Source organism: Sminthopsis crassicaudata, chromosome 1, assembly GCF_048593235.1.
Source record: "Sminthopsis crassicaudata isolate SCR6 chromosome 1, ASM4859323v1, whole genome shotgun sequence".
Taxonomy (NCBI): Eukaryota; Metazoa; Chordata; class Mammalia; order Dasyuromorphia; family Dasyuridae; genus Sminthopsis; species Sminthopsis crassicaudata.
In genome coordinates this window covers 28455174-28471938 of record NC_133617.1, presented here as the reverse complement: position 1 = coordinate 28471938, position 16765 = coordinate 28455174, and the positions used below count along the sequence as shown (strand labels likewise).

Here is a 16765-nt window from a genome sequence, read left to right as displayed (position 1 = left end):
ATCAGTGGCTCTGCTGTCCGAGGAGTGACCCATAGGGACAAAAGAGCCAGAGGCTTCGGGAGCCCTCTGCTCTCTCCAGGGTGCTGAGGACGAGGCCGCTTAACAGAACAGAACGCTGAGTTTGGTTCGAATCCCAGTCCTTGACTGTTATTCATGTAACCTGGGCCAAAGCACCTACCTTCTCTTCTCTTGGTCCCACTTTCTGCCACTAGCAAGTGAGGGATTTCTTGGAGGACCCGGGATCTTGTGTTGCGGCCTGCATTTTGAGGGGGCCTCCATTGTCTCCAGCCAAACTTGCTTGGGCCTCTCCCACATAACTCTGAAGATTTTTCCCAGAGGTGGGAAGAGCGACGAGCTGGGAGCTGGGGAGTCTATGGAGCTTGTGGTGACTTGTCCCTTTTCCCCTTACAGCCTGAAGGATTTTTACGGTATCTATGAAGTTGTTGCCTTAAAATGGAAGGTGAGGGCACTTGGGAGAAGGGCTGGGGGGTGGGAAAGCCAGGTCAGTCCTGGGAGCTGAAGGACCATCCTTGAGAGCTGGGCTTGGCTCATGGGCCCTTACTGCACTAGGTCCCCCAGAATGGGATTAATTCCCATTAACCAGATGCTAAGGGTCAGTCACTCAGCAAGTTAAATGGGGAGAGGGAGAGAGGAAAGAGGGAGGAATCAAGGGAGAGAGAGAGGGAGGAAAGAGGGAAAGAAGAAGGGAATGAGGGATGGAGAAAGAGAGAAAGGAATGGAGGAAGGAAAGAGGGAGAGGGAGGAAGGAATGGAGGAAAGGAGAGAGGGAGGAGGGGAGGAAAGAAAATGTTGCTTTGAGCTAACTTTCCAGAGTAGTGCCATTTGTGGGCCTCAGCTTCCCTTCTTCTGTCTCTCTTCTGGCAACAGGCAAAGCGCAATAAAGAGCACTGGTTTGATGAGCTTCCCCGTACTGCCTTCCTCATTTTCAAAGGTAAATTCCTCAACATAAACAATAACTCCTAACACTAAACTGAAAGGAAGAAACATCCCAGGGCTGAGTGCTTTGTCCTTCTGTGACCACTTGGGGGTGTGTCCTTGTCCTTTCTCTGAGGTGGGGGACCAGAGGTGTATATGGGGGGGTGTTGTGGCTGGCGGATTCATTGGTTTGACTGAACTGGTTTTTGTGCTCTTTCTTTCAAAATTTTTGTATAAAAGATGACTTTTGGCTGGGGAATATTTGGAGATGTTAATGATTTGAAAACATCAATAAAAAGGGAGGTTTTTGTTTTTTGTTTTGTTTTTTTAAAAGGCAGATATCTGTGGAGTCAGTGGAGGCTCTTGGCTGGGCCTTACCTGAGAGGCTGATGGAGGCAACTAGCCCTGGCCTCTGGGCTTTACTTGGGCCTCTTTGGCCTATGTGTTACTACTCGTGTATAACAAAGGAGAGACCAGAAGGCAGTTAATGGGTAGCTCTTTAACATGGCACATGTGCTCTATTCTTTTCTACCCTTTTATTGGCCAAGAAGGAAACATTTATTTCAAGCCTGATCTTATTGGGAATGCGTCTAGTTTCTCCCCATTCTGAGTAAGCTTGCTGATGGCTTTAGATACATGCTGCTTAACATATTAAGGAAACATTATGAAGAACTCCATTTATCCCTGTGTTCTCTAATGTTTTTAAGAGGAATGAGTGCTGTATTTTGTCAAAAGCTTTTCTGCATCTATTGAGATTATTATATGATTTCTGTTAGTTTTGTTATTAATATGGTCAATTATACCATTAGGTTTTCTTATATTGAGCCAGTCCTGCCTTCCTAGCATAAATCCCACTTGGTCATAGTATTGTCTTGCTGGTAATTTTTTTTTAATCTCTTTGTTAATATTTTATTTAAAATTTTTGCATCAATTGTCATTAGGGACATTAGTCTGTGATTTTCTTTCTCTTTTTTGGCTCTTTCTGGTTTAAGTATCAGTACATTTTTGTGCCATAGAAGGAATTTGGCAGTACTCTTTCTTTGCCTATTTTTCTAAATAGTTTACATAATATTGGAATTAATTGTTCTTTATGTTTGATGGAATTCATTTGTAAATCTATCTGGCCCTGGAAATATTTTCTTAGGGAGTTTATGGATGGGTTGTTCAATTTCTTTTTCTAAAATGGGGTTGTTTTTTATTTCCTCTTCTGTTAATCTGGGCAATTTATATTTTTGTAAATATTTATCCATTTCAATTAGATTGTCAAATTGGTTGGCATATCGTTCGGCAAAATAGTTCCTAATTATTGCTTTAATTTCTTCTTCATTGGTGGTAAATTCACCTTTTCATTTCTGATGCTTGGGCACCTAGATGGTACAGTGGATAGAACAGTGGCCCTGAAGTGGGGAAGACCCAAGTTCAAATCCATCCTCAGACACTTAACATTTCCTAGCTGTGTGTCCCATGGCAAGTCGTGTAACTCCAATTGCTTCACCAAAAATAAAAAAAAGAAAGAAAGAAAAGAAAATTAGGGGTTTTTCTCAATGACATATAAACAAAATTTTTTGATATTTTGGAATTTTAAAACAATTCTGAGTTCCAAATTCTCTCCCCTCTGAAAGAAGTGTCAGATCAGGCAAATACTGTGCCAGGCTAGGACCCGTCGGTCCAGTGGTGGGCTAGCCTTCAAGAAGCTGACATTCTGCCCACATACTAGTTTTGCTTTTCATGCTATGGGCATGGTGAGCACAGAAGGGACTTCTCTGTGAAAAGTTATGTTCTGGGCTTCAGGTGTAAGGTGACCTAGGCTTGGAGCTAACAATGGCCTGGGAAGTTGTCTAGTCCAGGACTAGTTTTACAAGACAAGCCAAAGAAGCCCTCCGTTCAAGGTGCTCATGTACCCAAATATGTATGATTAGTGCACTCTGGGAAGGGGAAAGCAGAAAGACAGATGGTGCTGCTCTGGTTGCCTCGGGTGGTCGTAGTCTCTGGTGTGAATGGTCTGCTGCCATGGGGAGTGGTGTTCTTTAGGTGGGCCATCGGCCCTATGCAGACTCTGCAGGGGAGTCCCCAAACAGCAGTCTAGCCCTCCTCCAAGTGACGGGGTGGTCCTTGTCCCCTGGTCGAAGCAGGAACTTGAGCCAGCGGGAGGTTTGTGAAGCCAGCAGGGAATGCAGCGCCTTAGGAAGGGCGGCGATTGGGGCCATTTTTTTGTCTGGATGCTGAGCTCTGTGATAGAATCTGTAAGCCATGAACAGTGAGGGAGATGGGGAAGACTGATGGAAGCGGAGGCAAGGACTTTCTGGACCCCAACCCAGACAGCCCTGTTAAGTTCTGTTGTCTCTAGAGTGTGAATTGTTCCCTGGGAGGAGATCTCGTGGGGAGCTTCTGGGGAGGCAGCCTTAGTTTTAGTTCCAGTACCAGTCATCCCCAAAATGCAGCCAGGAGTTAAAGTCCTTTCCTGTCTCTTTCCAAATCTCCAGCCAGCTTCAGTCTCTAGCTCCCTCTGAATCCAAAGCCTCCAGTCAGCGAGAAGGTAGAATCTCGAATCCTCCTCTTCCTGAATCCTGGCTCTGAATCTCCTCCAGCTTCCCTGAAGTCTCCTGGGAAGTCTTGTCCTTGACCCAATTCAGACTGCCTTCTTCCAGACTGCCCTTTGGCTCCTTTTATCCTCCTAGGGAATGGGCTTGTGGGTACTTCAAAGGTGCAAACTCCTTTCAGAAGTTTAAAGGTGTGAATTCCTTTTAAAGGTGTGAATTCTGAGCTAGAGAATTGTTAAGTACCATGCACCTAGTAATCCTAACAGGAAGCCCTCTCCATTTCTGTCTCCAGTCTTCCCATTCCCTGTATGGGCATCCAGGGGCGGACAGACCTGAGGAAGGGTGGACACCGTGTTTTAATAAGAAAGCAATTGGACTTTTAATGGTTCTTCTTTTCCATTAGGCATTAATATCCTAGTGAAGTCCAGAGGCTTCCAGTATTTCATGTGTAAGTATGGAATGGCCGTGCAGCAGAATCTCCTGCTGAATTCCTCTCCCACCCAAGGAGGCAGGGGGCAGGGCCGCGCATGGGCCTGCCTGTGTCATGGTCCAGTGAACTTCCTGGACCAGAGTTACTGTCATGTTTTGTATTTGACTTTTGCCCCTTTCCATTGACCTGGAAATGATCTGTAACTTTAAGCCAGGTCAAAAAGCTGATCTCGTTCCTGCCACGGGCTAGTTCAGAAGGGAACAGCAGGCTCCAGATGAGCCCCTCCCTGGTGTATCAAGCCAACATATTAAACAGTGCTTGGGAAGCAATCATGTGTGCAGGGGAGGGATGGGGATGTGGGTCTGACAGTACAGCTGTTGGAGTTCCCTGGGATTGGTCCCATGAGTCTTAGACGGCCAGGGAATGCCCCCGGGCCCTTTATCTAGCACCGCTAATGAAGCCAGAAACCTTGCCACCCCGCCATGAGCCTGCCTTTGTTTCCAGATGTGGTGGTGGCCGTCAATGGGATATGGATCCTCGTGGAAACGTTCATGCTGAAAGGTCAGTACCAGCCGGGTGACCAGCCACGGCCTAGGCAGGGTCTGGCCTGATCCCTGAGGTCACCCCGTCTCTGCTTTGCAGGTGGGAACTTCTTCTCCAAAAACGTGCCCTGGAGTTACATCATCTTCCTCACTAGTGAGTTCTCTGGACCATGGGAAACCAAGGCAGGCTTTCTGAAGGGGGGGAGGCGGGCGGGCCGGTTTGGCTGCAGTTAGAAACTCATTCACTCTTCCCTAAAAGCTATGTCACCTCCTGGTAAAGCAAGAGTCGGCTCCGGTCTCACGATAGCGGATGCTCCCAAAGGGGACGAGCATCTAGCCTATGAGCGTGGTCCCCATTTTGTTCCCAGCTAGCTGTGTGACCTTAGGCCATTCAAGCCTGTTCCCTGAGCTTCCACTTCTACTTTAAAAGCACCAGAATAGAATTCAAAGCCTGCTTGTGTTACATGCCACGATTCTCGTTGTCAGGGGAGTGTCCGATTTTACTCCTCTAGAAGGGGAGGTCTTGGTTCACCCCACCCCGAGAGGGGGGACACTCTAGTATGAAGGGGGTGCTGAAGCAAGTTAGTTGGAAGGAGACTGACTAGAGATGGAGCCTTTGGGACACAGAGCACCAGAGGAGCTGCAAAAGGCAGCCTGGGGTATTGGAGAGCTGGGGTGTGCTGCAGAGAGGCTCTCTTGTCAGTGACAGGTGGACTACTTTCCTTCCAACGCAGTGATTCTCTTTCAGTCTATGCGGTGGAACTGCTCCTGAAGACCACCGGCTTGGGGCCTGTGGAATATCTCACCTCTGGATGGAACCTGTGAGTGGGAGGGAGGGAGGAGGGGAGGAGGTGGGGAAAGGGGCCAGTGGGTCAGCGCTTCAGAGAGGCCCCGGCCCGGCCCGGCCCTACTGCTGCTGCTGCCGACTGCACGGGGCTCAGAACCTGGCCGTCTTCCATAGGGTAGGGGCCCAGGATCCTTGATCTGAGAGAGCCTAGTCGCCTTATCTTCCCAACCCAAAGGGGCCACTCCCTTAGGGAGAAGCTCCAAGCCGGGAGGATAGGAGAGACCTGGTGCTTCTCCCAGCATCACCTTCCCTTGAAGTCCTTGCCCTGCTTGGCGTTCCACCTCCTTCACGGGATGCCTGAGAGCCAGGAGTGAGAGCTGAGAACTGGGGGGGAGAGGGGGGAAAGAAGCAGCTTCTGTTATTTCCAATGCCCATGTGGCCCTTGAGGCACCAGAAAGCCCCAGTGTCTTAGGGTGTCTGATCCTGGTGCATCACTAAGACGAGGGATCCTAAAGAGCTGCTTTTCACTCCCCCAGGGCTTCTGGCTTGCGGCTGCTTGGCTATGCCTTTAAAGAAGCCGGGTGGGTGGGGTCAGTCTCCTCGGGGATCAGGAGGGGTGCGAGGTTAGCCACGGCTAGCCCTAACACTCAGAGCGCACAGCTTTTGCACACACCTTTAGTTGTGTCTGCCCTAAATCTACCCAGTGACCAAGTCTGGGGCCACAGGACAGTGGATCCTGTGTCAGAGCCCGAGCCACCGCTCAGGGACCACTGGTTACCGCTGGGTCACTGTTGTGGCTGGTGTCCAGGGGACGGTGTGGGGATCAGGAGGGGGCTACACCGGCTGCTGCTGCTGCTTCCCCCTTCCAGGTTTGACTTCTCTGTAACAGCGTTTGCCTTCCTGGGACTCCTGGCCTTGGCTTTCAACATGGAGCCTTTCTATTTCATTGTGGTCCTTCGCCCGCTGCAGCTCCTGAGGTGAAGGGGGAGGCTGGGAGCCCGAGCTCTGGGGAGGAGGCTAGAGGATCCCCAAGTCTGATCTGGGAGCTGAGAGGGGAATCACAGAGGCTGATCCCTAGGATCCTTTTTCCTGGAACAAATGGCCCACGAGAAGGGCTTGTGGTTGCATTTCATTCGTGAGGGAGGCAGGTAGACTGTCATTGCCCAGATCTTTCCCTGAGGCCCCCGGTCAGAGTTCCCCTGTTTTAGACTCTGGGGAAACGGCTCTCAGCTGGGCTGGGCTTGAGATGCGGTCAGCCTCCCCGCCCTGTGGCAGCTAAAAAACCAGTCACAACTGACCCGTTCAGGGGGCAGCTAGGGGGCGCAGTGGATAGACACCAGCCCTGAATTCAGGAGGACCCCAGTTCAAATCTGGTCTCAGGCACGTAACACTTCCTAGCTGTGTGACCCTGGGCAAGTCACTTAACCCCAGCCTCAGGAAAAACAAAACAAAACAAAACAAAAAACTGGCCCGTTCTGAGAGCTCTCTGGGCCCCGAGTCCTTGGATGTCCGCAGGCCCAAGTTTTCCTTTGAATGACTCGCTAAGCCCCAGTACCGTTGTCCTTCCATCCGTCTTGCCCTCTGTGGGGGACCCATCATCACTCCTGCCTTAGCACGCCCCTGCTCAGAAGCACGACTTTAAATGGAACACAGAAGTTTACAAGAAATCAGTTATAGGGAATTGCAATTATCAGAATCTTCCAAGTCCAAGTCCACGGACCCCAAATTAACAACCTCTGAACTAGCTCCTTTGCCCTGTGAGCCCGGAGTCTCCGGAGGGGGTGGATTGTGCTGGGGACACGCCCTGCTCGTCCCCTTCTCGGCACAGAGGAAGTGGGGGCAGGGTTCAGCCAGGTGGTCTTTGAGAGAAAGGGGGCAAGAGTGCGTCACTGCGGCCCTCGAAGGGATCCATTGATTTTCTCTGTCTCAGGTTGTTTAAACTGAAAAAGCGGTACAGGAATGTGCTGGATACCATGTTTGAGCTGCTCCCCCGAATGGCCAGGTACCGCCCCATCTCCGCTGGGACGCAGGACTCAAGGAGGGAAGGAGGCTGGGGGCCACACGTGCCGGGATTAGGACCATAGGGCCGGACTGTCTGAGCTCAGCCCCTGGGCAGCTTCTCCTAGCAGGAGGGGGGGGAGGGGGGAGAGGGTAAGGCAGGATTTAGGGCACTCCCCCCAGGGAGCCTTCATCCCTGCAGCCCTGGCTGCATTGTGCTAACAGGCCCTCCCCCGCCTCTGCCCGAGGCCCATAGCCAGACGCCAGCTTAGTGGAAGGGGGCATGGGGAGGCCCTTCATAGTCACCTCAATGGTCCCTTCCCCAGCTCACACTGTGGCTTTTCTTTCTCCCTCAGCCTGGCCCTCACCCTGCTCATTTTCTACTACTCTTTTGCCATCGTGGGTATGGAGTTCTTCTGCGGGATCCTGTACCCCAACTGCTGCAAGTGAGTATGTGGGCTCTCCCCCCACCCCAGGGCCCCTCCCTTGGAGGGAGCCCACCTGAGCTGAACCTCGGGCCTGTGCCCATCAGTGCCTCTCAGCCCTGAGGATCCCCTGGGACCTTGTGGGCTCCCATCAGCAGGGCCTGGGCATGTCTGGGACAGCCCACGCAGCCAGCTCGTGGACTGCAGGAGCCGGAGCCTGGCTGCCGCCTCCTCTCCCCTTACTCTGGGGGTGTTTTCCCAGAGCCCCTTGTTGGGATCCCTGTGCCCGGGCCCCCGTCCTCCAGCCCCCAAGGCCTGGACGTGCCTGGCAGTTGGCAGTCGTGGTGCCCGAGGCCCAATGTACTGGGAATAGGGGGCTCAGGCCCTTCCTCTCCTCTTGTGAACCCTGCCAAATTTGCTGCTGGCCCTGCCCGCCTGCTCTCTTCCATTTGGAGTCTGTGACCTCAGCTTCTGCCTCTGTAGCAACATTTGCCACAAGTGGCCAAGGGACTCCTGAGGGAAGCCAGCGGCCTCCCCAAAGGCCTTGGTCCAGAGCTAGCTATGAAGGAGCAGGCAGGAGGGGTGAGGCAGGTCCTGGAAGATCGCAGGGGTGCAGAAGCAGGTACGGCAGCAGGCCCAGCAGGGAGCCGAGCTCAGGACCCCTAGAGCAGGGAGCCTCAGAGGAGATGCCTCTTTCTCTTCTCCTCTTGTCCATTCCTTCTTCTGGTAGCTGAGAGAGGGACTGGGAAGGAGGCATGGGACCAACAGAGACTTTCGGGCTTGTTCATGACTCGGGAGGCGGCACTTGGCGTCCGAGGCAGGTAGGTGAGAGCAGACACCGGGCACAGGGATAAGAGGGAAAGGGCCCAGCAGCGAGAGGCACTGAGGGACCGAGGACGTGGCTTAGCCGCTTGGCTTCGAGCGAGCCGGCCCCATGCGGACCGTCCGTGGGCCCCTGCCCACCAGGCCCCTTCTGCTTCTCCCCCTTCTAGCACCAGCACAGTGGCTGATTCCTATCGCTGGATCAACCGTACAGTGGGCAACAAGACCAGCGTGGACGCGGGCTATTACTATCTCAACAACTTCGACAACATCCTGAACAGTTTTGGTGAGCTCCGAGAGGGCAGGGCTGGCTTCTCTCCTGGGTGGCCAGGTCCGCGTGCCAGGAGAGGTCGAAGGGAGCACCAGGAAGGCCTTGATGTGAGGTTGGGACCTTGACCCAGGTCCTTATCAGCCCTTGGCTTCCCTGACCTTAGCACCTTTCCTGTAGGAAGTCGATCATTATGGACGAAAAGCAGCCTCGAGCCGTCCCACCAGTGCCATCTGCACCTGGTCTCGTTTTGCCCTCCCGGCCCTCCCATTTAGACTAGACTTGTCCCTGGCTTGGCTCTGGGCTAGTGGGAGAAAGACCGTGTGCTCTGATGGTAAAAAAATCACCACCTGAAAGTGGAACCGGGCTTTATTTTGGATGAAGGGGGCACCCCCATCAATGTAAACCCTGCCATCTGGCCTTCAAAGGCTTCCCGGGGCGCTTGGAGGGAAGCGTCCCCCCTTCCAGCGGGGGCTCTATCCACGGAGCTTTCAAGCCAAATAAGACTTCCACGGGGAGCGTTTCTGTGTCTGTCCTATAACTAGAGAGCCAAGGTGGGTAAGGTGGGGGCTCGGCTCACTGTGGATAGAGAATGGCCTGAGCAGTCACTGTGGGAAGCAAGGGGGAGGCACCTGACCTTGAAAAGCTTTGGGTTGACCCGGGATCTCTTTCTTACTATTCTTTACCCGCCATGGCAGTGACCTTGTTCGAGCTTACAGTGGTCAACAACTGGTACATCATCATGGTAAGTAAGGCCTTCTTTGCTCACCCACCTCCTTTCCCATGACCGCTAAGGACTGGCCACAGGTCAGCCTGCCTGGCCGAACATGGCTCCCCTCTGGGCAGGTGCGGCTGCGGCTGAATGCCCAGGGCCACCCTGTTGGCTAGCTTCCAAGCTCTGCTCCTGCTCCCCAGTCTCTGCTGGGGAGACCTTCCATGGAGACGGTGACTGATGCTCAGGGCCTTCTCCACCCCTCCCCCTGCTCCTTTCTCTGACTGTCCACAAGGGGTTTTCAAGTGGAGCTCTCATACCTCACTGGGACCCCTCCCTCCCCAGGGCCTGACTGCCCTGCCCGGCTCAGCCTCCGGCCCTCTGGCTGACTGCCTGGCACATGGGCCGGGCCACAGAGCAGCTCTGCGGTGCCCACAATGCATTGGGCCTGTGATGGCTGCATGCCCACGTGACCTCACGCTCTGGTTCTCCCCTTGGGTTTCAGGAAGGTGTCACTTCCCAGACTTCCCACTGGAGCCGCCTCTACTTCATGATATTCTACATCGTGACCATGGTAGGTTCCTGTCCCCGAGAGGGCGACAGGCCTCTTCCCCCGGCCCATGGCCCCCCATCCCGTGCCCGGTCCTGGAGGCTGCCCAGCTCTGCTCAGCTTGCAGAGGCCTCCCTGACGCTCCTCGCCTCCCTGCTAGGTGGTGATGACCATCATTGTGGCCTTCATCCTGGACGCCTTCGTTTTCCGCATGAACTACAGCCGCAAGAACCAGGACTCTGAAGGTCAGTGCCAGACATGCTAGGCCCCAGGGGCTGCAAAACCCCCCAAATCTTGAGAAAAGCGGGGCCCAAGGGAGAGCCCAGGTACCCCAAAAAGGCCCCGATCCCCGGCTTGAAGCTCCCGCTGTTTCTCTCCCCACTTTGACAGTAGACGGCGGCATTGTCCTCGAGAAAGACATTTCCAAGGAGGAGCTGATCGCAGTCCTGGAGTTCTACAGGCAGAGCCAGGGCTCTGGGGCCGAGGTCTCTCAGCTGCTGAAAACCCACTCGCAGATGGACAAAAGCGGGGTAGGTGTGGGCCACAGCTGCGTCCCCATAGGTAGTCGGGCAGGTCCCGGGCCGGGCGGAGTTTGGGGCTGGTTCCATCCCCTGCCAAGAGCTGAGATCCATCTTTCAAGTCTTTTGCAAAAGGAGGGACAGGAAGTCCTAGTGAGAGAGAGCAGGGGGGGAGGGGGCCCTCATCCAGGCCCTTAGTAATGTTCGGCCTTCTTTCCTTCAAGCAAAACTCGGTGGTGTTTCTGGGAAGAAGGTCAAAGACCAAAAGTGACCTGAGCCTAAAGATGTACCAAGAGGAGATACAGGTAGAAGCCGCCACACTGACCGCACGCCCCTGGTCCTGCCTCCCTCAGCCCGGCCTGTCGGCTGCAGGACTCCCTGCCTCTGCCCGGGCTCGGGGAGTGCTGCAGGGAAGGGCAGTGCTGAGCCAGGGGTCTGGAAGACCTGAATTCAAATCCTGCCTCAATCATTTACTAGCCATGTGACCCTGGGCAAGTCCCTTAGCCTAAGCCAGTTTCCTCCTCTGTAAATTGTGGGTAGCAGGCCCCCCCCCAGGATCATTGTGGGGTTTACCAGCCTGAAAGCACAATGAGCAAGCTAGCTCTTGGTCATTGGTGCGAGGGGTGCTCCTTTCCCAGGGGAGCCTGCCCTGTTGCAGCATGAATGGCTGCCCTTTCCCGGGGTCACAGACTGAGCCATGTGGCTCCTTGGGACACATACACACCCATCATTGGAGACCCTGTACATGTGTGGGCACACTCAATCCCCCCTTCCATCATTGGAGACCACATACACACACCATCCCTGGAGACCATGTCCCAGGCTGTGAGACCCCAGGTTCACCCCCCATGCGTGTCCAGGGGGAGGCAGAGCCTGGCAGCACGTGGCGTCCATTGTCCTTTAGCCCACTTTCCCAAGAGCTTGGGGGTATTAAAACAGTCAGAGGAGCAGCTGAGAGTATGAAGGTGCATTTCTGGCTCCTGTGGGGGGTGTGGGTGAGATTTCTGCCCTCCTCTCACTGACCATCCTCCTTCCTCTGCCCCTTCAGTGGGGCAAACTGGGGAACCTTCCCTCCCTCTTCGGAGCCAAGCCCAGGCCCAGAGCCGAGCAGGGAGCTGGGCTGGGGTGGCTCTTGGCCCTCTGGTGGGCTGAGGCTTGGGCTCTTCCCCAAGCCCTCGGCACACGTGTGACCTTTGGCTCCCCTTTTCCCTTCATGGCAGGAATGGTACGAGGAGCATGCCCGGGAACAAGAGCTGTGGCGCAGGCAGGAGGGGCCCGGCAGTGTCCTTGCCCCGCCCCCGCAGTGCCCAGGAGGCCGCCCGCGCTCCCAGACCGTCATCTAGCCGGCCCTCGCTAACAAAAGCCATGTCTTCTATGCAATAACCCAGTAGTACCGTTTTACAGGAACGTCCCCAGCTATGTGTACGTGGGCAAAGCGAGGTGAAGTTCTCCACCTCCTTGTGCTCCCCTGCCCATTCGTCTTAAAGTCGGTAGCTTTGGAAGGGTGGCCCGGCATGGATCCCCAGCTGCAGAATAACCCTTTCGTTAGAGAACCCTTTGAAAATGGGCCCCCAGCCCCTTGGGGGGGCTGTGCCCTGAAGGGATCATCCCAGCGCATACAGACTCAGGGCCTGGTCTGGCCCCACCATCCGCCCCAAACCCACCTGCGTTTCTCTGTCTCAACTTAGGGACAAAACCACTGAAGAAGAGAAGTCGGGGCTCCAGGTTGTGACAGTGCCCCGCCTTTGAACGGCAGGGTGCCCGGGCGGCGTATGAAGGGCAGGCAGGGAGGGCACTCCCCGGTGCTCAGGGAAAAGCTGGCATGTCAGTCGCTCTCAAGGGAACTCGAGGCTCTTCCCCCAATGCTTTGGTTTCGGTCCTGTCCGCTCACCAAGGGTAATTCCAAAAGGCGAGCAGTCCCGAAGGCGGGAGCCCCTGTTCCATGTAGGCCTCCCACCTGCGCTCGAAGCAGCTTCCTCGCCTGGCAGGTGACATGCTGGAGCCCCCCCTCAGGGACCAGGCCATGTGAAACGGGGCCACAGATATGGGCCCTGGGGCGTCTCCAGGGAGCTGCCTGTTCCCCAAGTTCAAACCTGTGGCCTTGTAGTTGGACTTTGGCCCACCAAAGTCGCGTATGGAAAAGGAGCCTACCTTACTTATGAGTTCTGCTTTGTCACAGTCTGGCTAACAGAAGTCTTGACTGTGTTTTCATTAATAATGAATTATTTTAATTATAAGATTATGTTAACATGTATATATCTCTATACATATGTATCATATTCTCCTGGGAAAAGAGAGGGCATATAGCCAGAAAGTTCGCACTGAATGCCCGCGGGCGTGCTGGCGTAGGGTGCTCCCAGCCCGCTCTCCTGCCCCGGAGACCTTATGCACGCGTGCGGTAGTGGCAAAGGGGACCCAGGAAGGACGTGGCTACCTAAGTCCCTCCTTCAGCTCTGGGCCATCAGCCTGACTTGGGGTTGGAGGCAGCCAGGGAAAATCAGAACCACAGCAACAAGATGGGGGGGACCTTCCTGAGTTTATCTGGTCCTGCCAGTGCTTAGTTCCTGGGGTCCTGAGGCTGTCCCGGAGCCCTCCTTTGTGGCCATAATTTGATGCTCCCAAAGCCAGACCATCCAGCCCAAGTGCTCTTGCTGGGGCCTGCCAGGAGTGGGCAGCAGCACTGAGGCTGCCTTTGGTCTCCTGCTTCCAGCAACCTGCTTGGCCACTTGGGCCAAGGAGAAAGGGTCAGGGGAGCACTTCCTGTTAGAGGAAGGAAAGGCAAAACCCTCAAAAGGATCGGTGTAGAAAGCAGCGGCTGCTCTGGGGGTTCCAACCCCAGGCTTCTCACCGTCACCCCTGCCTAATTGGACGTGAAGAGGGTGAGCACTTTTCTTCCTCTGTGGAGTCTCCCTCTCATCCCCAGGAAGCAAGCGGACGGCTTGTGGGCCTAGTTTCTCTCCCTGAGGGAACAGCTGTTGGCAGCAACCAGGTCCCTTCCCATCCCAACATCCTCTGGTCTTCCACTGGTAACATGAGAAGGAATCGTAGATTGGTCTGGATTTTTTTTCTTTAGCAAAATTCTCTCCCTTGACATGGGAAAGGTTGTTGAGGCCTGCAGAGGAGTCGGGACCCAGGAGATCAGAGTGCTTGGTTCTTCCCTGGCTGTCTCCTTCGGTGCTCATTCCTGCTGTCAGTTAAGAGATCCTTCCTAGCCAGCCTAGGAAGTCAGCCATCTCACCCCAAAGGCCTCCCCCCCACAAAGCATCAAATCCTCAGAAGTTTGCACAGTGGGTAGCTGGGACCTTTCGTGGAAAGCTTAAAACAAAGCTAGAGACCATTAAAGGTCTTTGTGATGAGTCCTCCTGAGCCAGACTCCTGCCAGTGGAAATCCAGAGCATCCCCATCCCACTTTCCAAGGACAAGGGGTAGAGCTTAGGGCCCGTTTCACCTCCGGATCTTTAGTCCGGAGGTGACAGGGCAGTCTGGAAGACATAGAGCAGTCTGGATCGGGCAGGACTCCAGAAGCAACTAGAGCCAAACGGGAGCTGGGAAAAGGCCAGTGGTTGTACCCCCCCGCCCAGAAAGGGGGTGGAACTGCCTCGTTTTACCAGTTCAGCCCTCGGGCACAATCTGCTTGGGTGACCAGATTTCAGTTGTCCCAGGTCGAGGCAGGAATTGAAGTAGGTTTACAGTTCCAGAGCTCGAGGGGACCCTCCTCTCATTCTGTAACTGTGGACGTGGTTACCTTGCCCAAGAACACACAGCACATCCGTGGCAGGGCCCAGACGTTCGTCCCTGGCCCGCCTTGCACAGCACACACACTTGGAGAGAATACCTTTGGGGTAAAGGTTTCTGCTCCTGTCCCTCCTTGATCCCCCCCTTCCCTTTGCCCCTAGCCTTACTCAAAACCACTGAGACAATCATTTTGTATGGACAAGAGAAGCGCCGTGAGGTTTTGTACATTGGCAATTTGTTACCTAAATAACCCGTCAGTATGAGGGTCTCTAGAACTTAGGCACATTAATAAAAGGATATTCTGCTTTGTAAAGATGGCTGTGGTCTTCATTTCGGGGGGCTTTAGGGGGAGGGGGGCCTTTGCAACCACTGCTAGAGGAAGTGGAACAAGTCATGTCTTCCCTCCCCTCCCCTTTCCCTTGCACATTTAGCCACTCCTTACTGGGGGCAGCCAGGCCTTCTGGTCCTGAGAATTACTACAGAAGTAGGGGGTGCAGCGGCTCGAGCGCCAGTCTAGTGTCAGGAATACCTGAGTTCAATCCAACCTCCCAAGCTTCTAAGCTGTGGGATCCTGGGCAAGTCATCTAACCTGCTTGCCTCGGTTTACTCTTCTGCAAAATGGGAACAAGAACAACCTACCTTGCTGAATTGTCAGGATCAAGTGAGCTAAAAGCACTTAAGACAGAGCCTGGAATATAGTAGGTGCTTAATAAATGCTTGTCTCCTCCCTCATTTTACAGATAAGGAAATAGCTTTCCCCAAGTTCCCATGATAATAAGGCAGCAGATTAGAGTTCAGAACTCCAAATCCAGGGTTCTCTCCACCAACCCCAGGCAGCGAGACCCTGAGCATTTCCAAATCTTGGAACGGAAGGAAGCACCACAGCGGCCAGAGACCCCCAGGCCAGAAACCACGCCATCCTGTCCACAGAGACACTGAAGGGCTTTAATGACAACAGGTCCTCGGCCTCCTGCTGAGTACCTGAACTTAGCATCCACAGACGAGACTGGACCTGGGGCTGAGGGGGAGTGTCCCTGAGTGGAGGATGTCGAGTCCCTACAGAGAATGTTTTTAACAATACGATGAGGAGAACGGGACTGGATTGTCTCCTTTTCTACAGGCTGGGGCACCCTGCCCCGGGGCAGCTGCTTCCAATCCGCCATACAGCCAGGCCCCGGGCTGGCCACCAGCCCACAGGAGCCGCCTTTCAGTCCCAGATCCAGTTCTCCATCCCTTGGAGTTTTTGGCTTCAGAGAATGGATTTCCATCCCTGCTTCTCCCTTTGGGGGGAGAGAAGCACCAGTGACCACCGCTGGGGCTCAGAGACTTTCGCCTCTGGTTTCCATCCAGAAGCGTCCTTTCGCCAACCCCCCGCTCACGTTCATCCTGTTCTCAGGTGAATCACCCCAAACTCTGTGAGTAACGCCACAGTGAAGAAGGTCACGTAGAAGAAGAGCAGGCAGAACCCATATGCTTTGCTCAGCTGAAAGCACTGGACTGGCACCAAGATGAAGGAAAACAGCAGGCTGAACCCCAAAGCTCCCGCCAAGACCCACACCAGCAGTCCATCGGGCTCCAGCTGGAAGAGAAAGATCACCAGGAGCACAGTGAATTATCTCCGAGTAGGACCAAGTAGAAAGCCAGAAACCTAACAGAGGAAGGCTGTTCTAGCTCCTTTCATACAGGGAAGGGGGTACGGAGGTGTCCCATATTACACTGACTCTATTTCACGAAACTGGCTTTTGTTTTAAAATTTTTAAAATTAAAATTAAAATTTTAAAATTTAAATTTAAAAATATTTTCTGAAAAATCTGATTCTGAATTCTCTCCCTCCTGCCTTTCCCTTCCCCTCTCCCACTCATCGAGAAGAAATGGAATATCATACACATGAAATCATACAAAACATTTCCTATTACCCACGTTAAAAATGGAAAAGAGGCAAGAAAAATAAAGTCAGAAAATGTGCTTCAATCTGCATTCAGGTTCATCAGTTCTCTCCAGAGAGGGATAGCATTTTCATCTTAAGACCTATGGATTCGTCTTAGATCGTTATCTTGATCAGAATAGCCAAGTTTCACCGTTGATGAGCGTACAATAGTGCTGTTCCTGTGTAAAATATGTTGAACTGACTTTTAAAGATTTTTGATTCTAAGGAATGTTTCTTGGGAGGATCTACAGATGATTCTACATTAGTGCAAATAATGGGTCATATTATTCAAATATGCTATGCGATCCCTTTCCAGTGGACCAAAGGCAATTCCCACATTTTATCATTGTTCCGTCATTCAGTCATATCTGAATCAAGCTTTTCTGTCCTCCACCATCTTTCAAAGTCTGTCCCATATTCTATTCATTGTTTCCATGATACCCTATCCATCTCGTCCTTTGCCATCTCCTTTTCATTTTGCCTTCACCAGAATATTTTCTAAAAAATCTGATTCTGAATTCTCTCCCTCCTGCCTTTGCCTCTCTCACCCACCAAGAAGAAATGTGATATCATAC

The 16765-nt window shown here is 53.3% G+C and overlaps 2 protein-coding genes across 4 annotated transcripts in view; one reads left to right on the top strand and one right to left on the bottom strand.

Annotated features, from left to right (window-relative positions):
- The window catches only part of TPCN1 (two pore segment channel 1), a 46902-nt gene extending 32326 nt beyond the window's left edge, over positions 1 to 14576 (top strand). The window contains exons 13-28 of one of the 2 annotated variants that reach the window (XM_074297111.1): positions 412 to 460; positions 889 to 952; positions 3880 to 3924; positions 4411 to 4467; positions 4549 to 4602; positions 5197 to 5269; positions 6105 to 6212; positions 7166 to 7237; positions 7590 to 7679; positions 8651 to 8766; positions 9447 to 9493; positions 9966 to 10034; positions 10171 to 10255; positions 10404 to 10540; positions 10753 to 10833; positions 11749 to 14576. In XM_074297111.1, the coding sequence (XP_074153212.1) occupies positions 412 to 460; positions 889 to 952; positions 3880 to 3924; positions 4411 to 4467; positions 4549 to 4602; positions 5197 to 5269; positions 6105 to 6212; positions 7166 to 7237; positions 7590 to 7679; positions 8651 to 8766; positions 9447 to 9493; positions 9966 to 10034; positions 10171 to 10255; positions 10404 to 10540; positions 10753 to 10833; positions 11749 to 11871 (1270 nt within the window). In that variant the 3' untranslated portion in view covers positions 11872 to 14576. Of the gene's footprint in view, positions 1 to 411; positions 461 to 888; positions 953 to 3879; positions 3925 to 4410; positions 4468 to 4548; positions 4603 to 5196; positions 5270 to 6104; positions 6213 to 7165; positions 7238 to 7589; positions 7680 to 8650; positions 8767 to 9446; positions 9494 to 9965; positions 10035 to 10170; positions 10256 to 10400; positions 10541 to 10752; positions 10834 to 11748 lie in introns of both variants that reach the window. The other variant, XM_074297103.1, reaches the window with a different exon arrangement.
- Positions 14577 to 15186: 610 nt separating this feature from the next.
- The window catches only part of SLC8B1 (solute carrier family 8 member B1), a 37000-nt gene continuing 35421 nt past the window's right edge, over positions 15187 to 16765 (bottom strand). For both annotated transcript variants that reach the window (XM_074297125.1, XM_074297134.1), the window contains one exon: positions 15187 to 15842. In XM_074297125.1, coding sequence (XP_074153226.1) covers positions 15645 to 15842 — 198 coding nt within the window. In that variant the 3' untranslated portion in view covers positions 15187 to 15644. The remainder of the gene's footprint in view (positions 15843 to 16765) is intronic.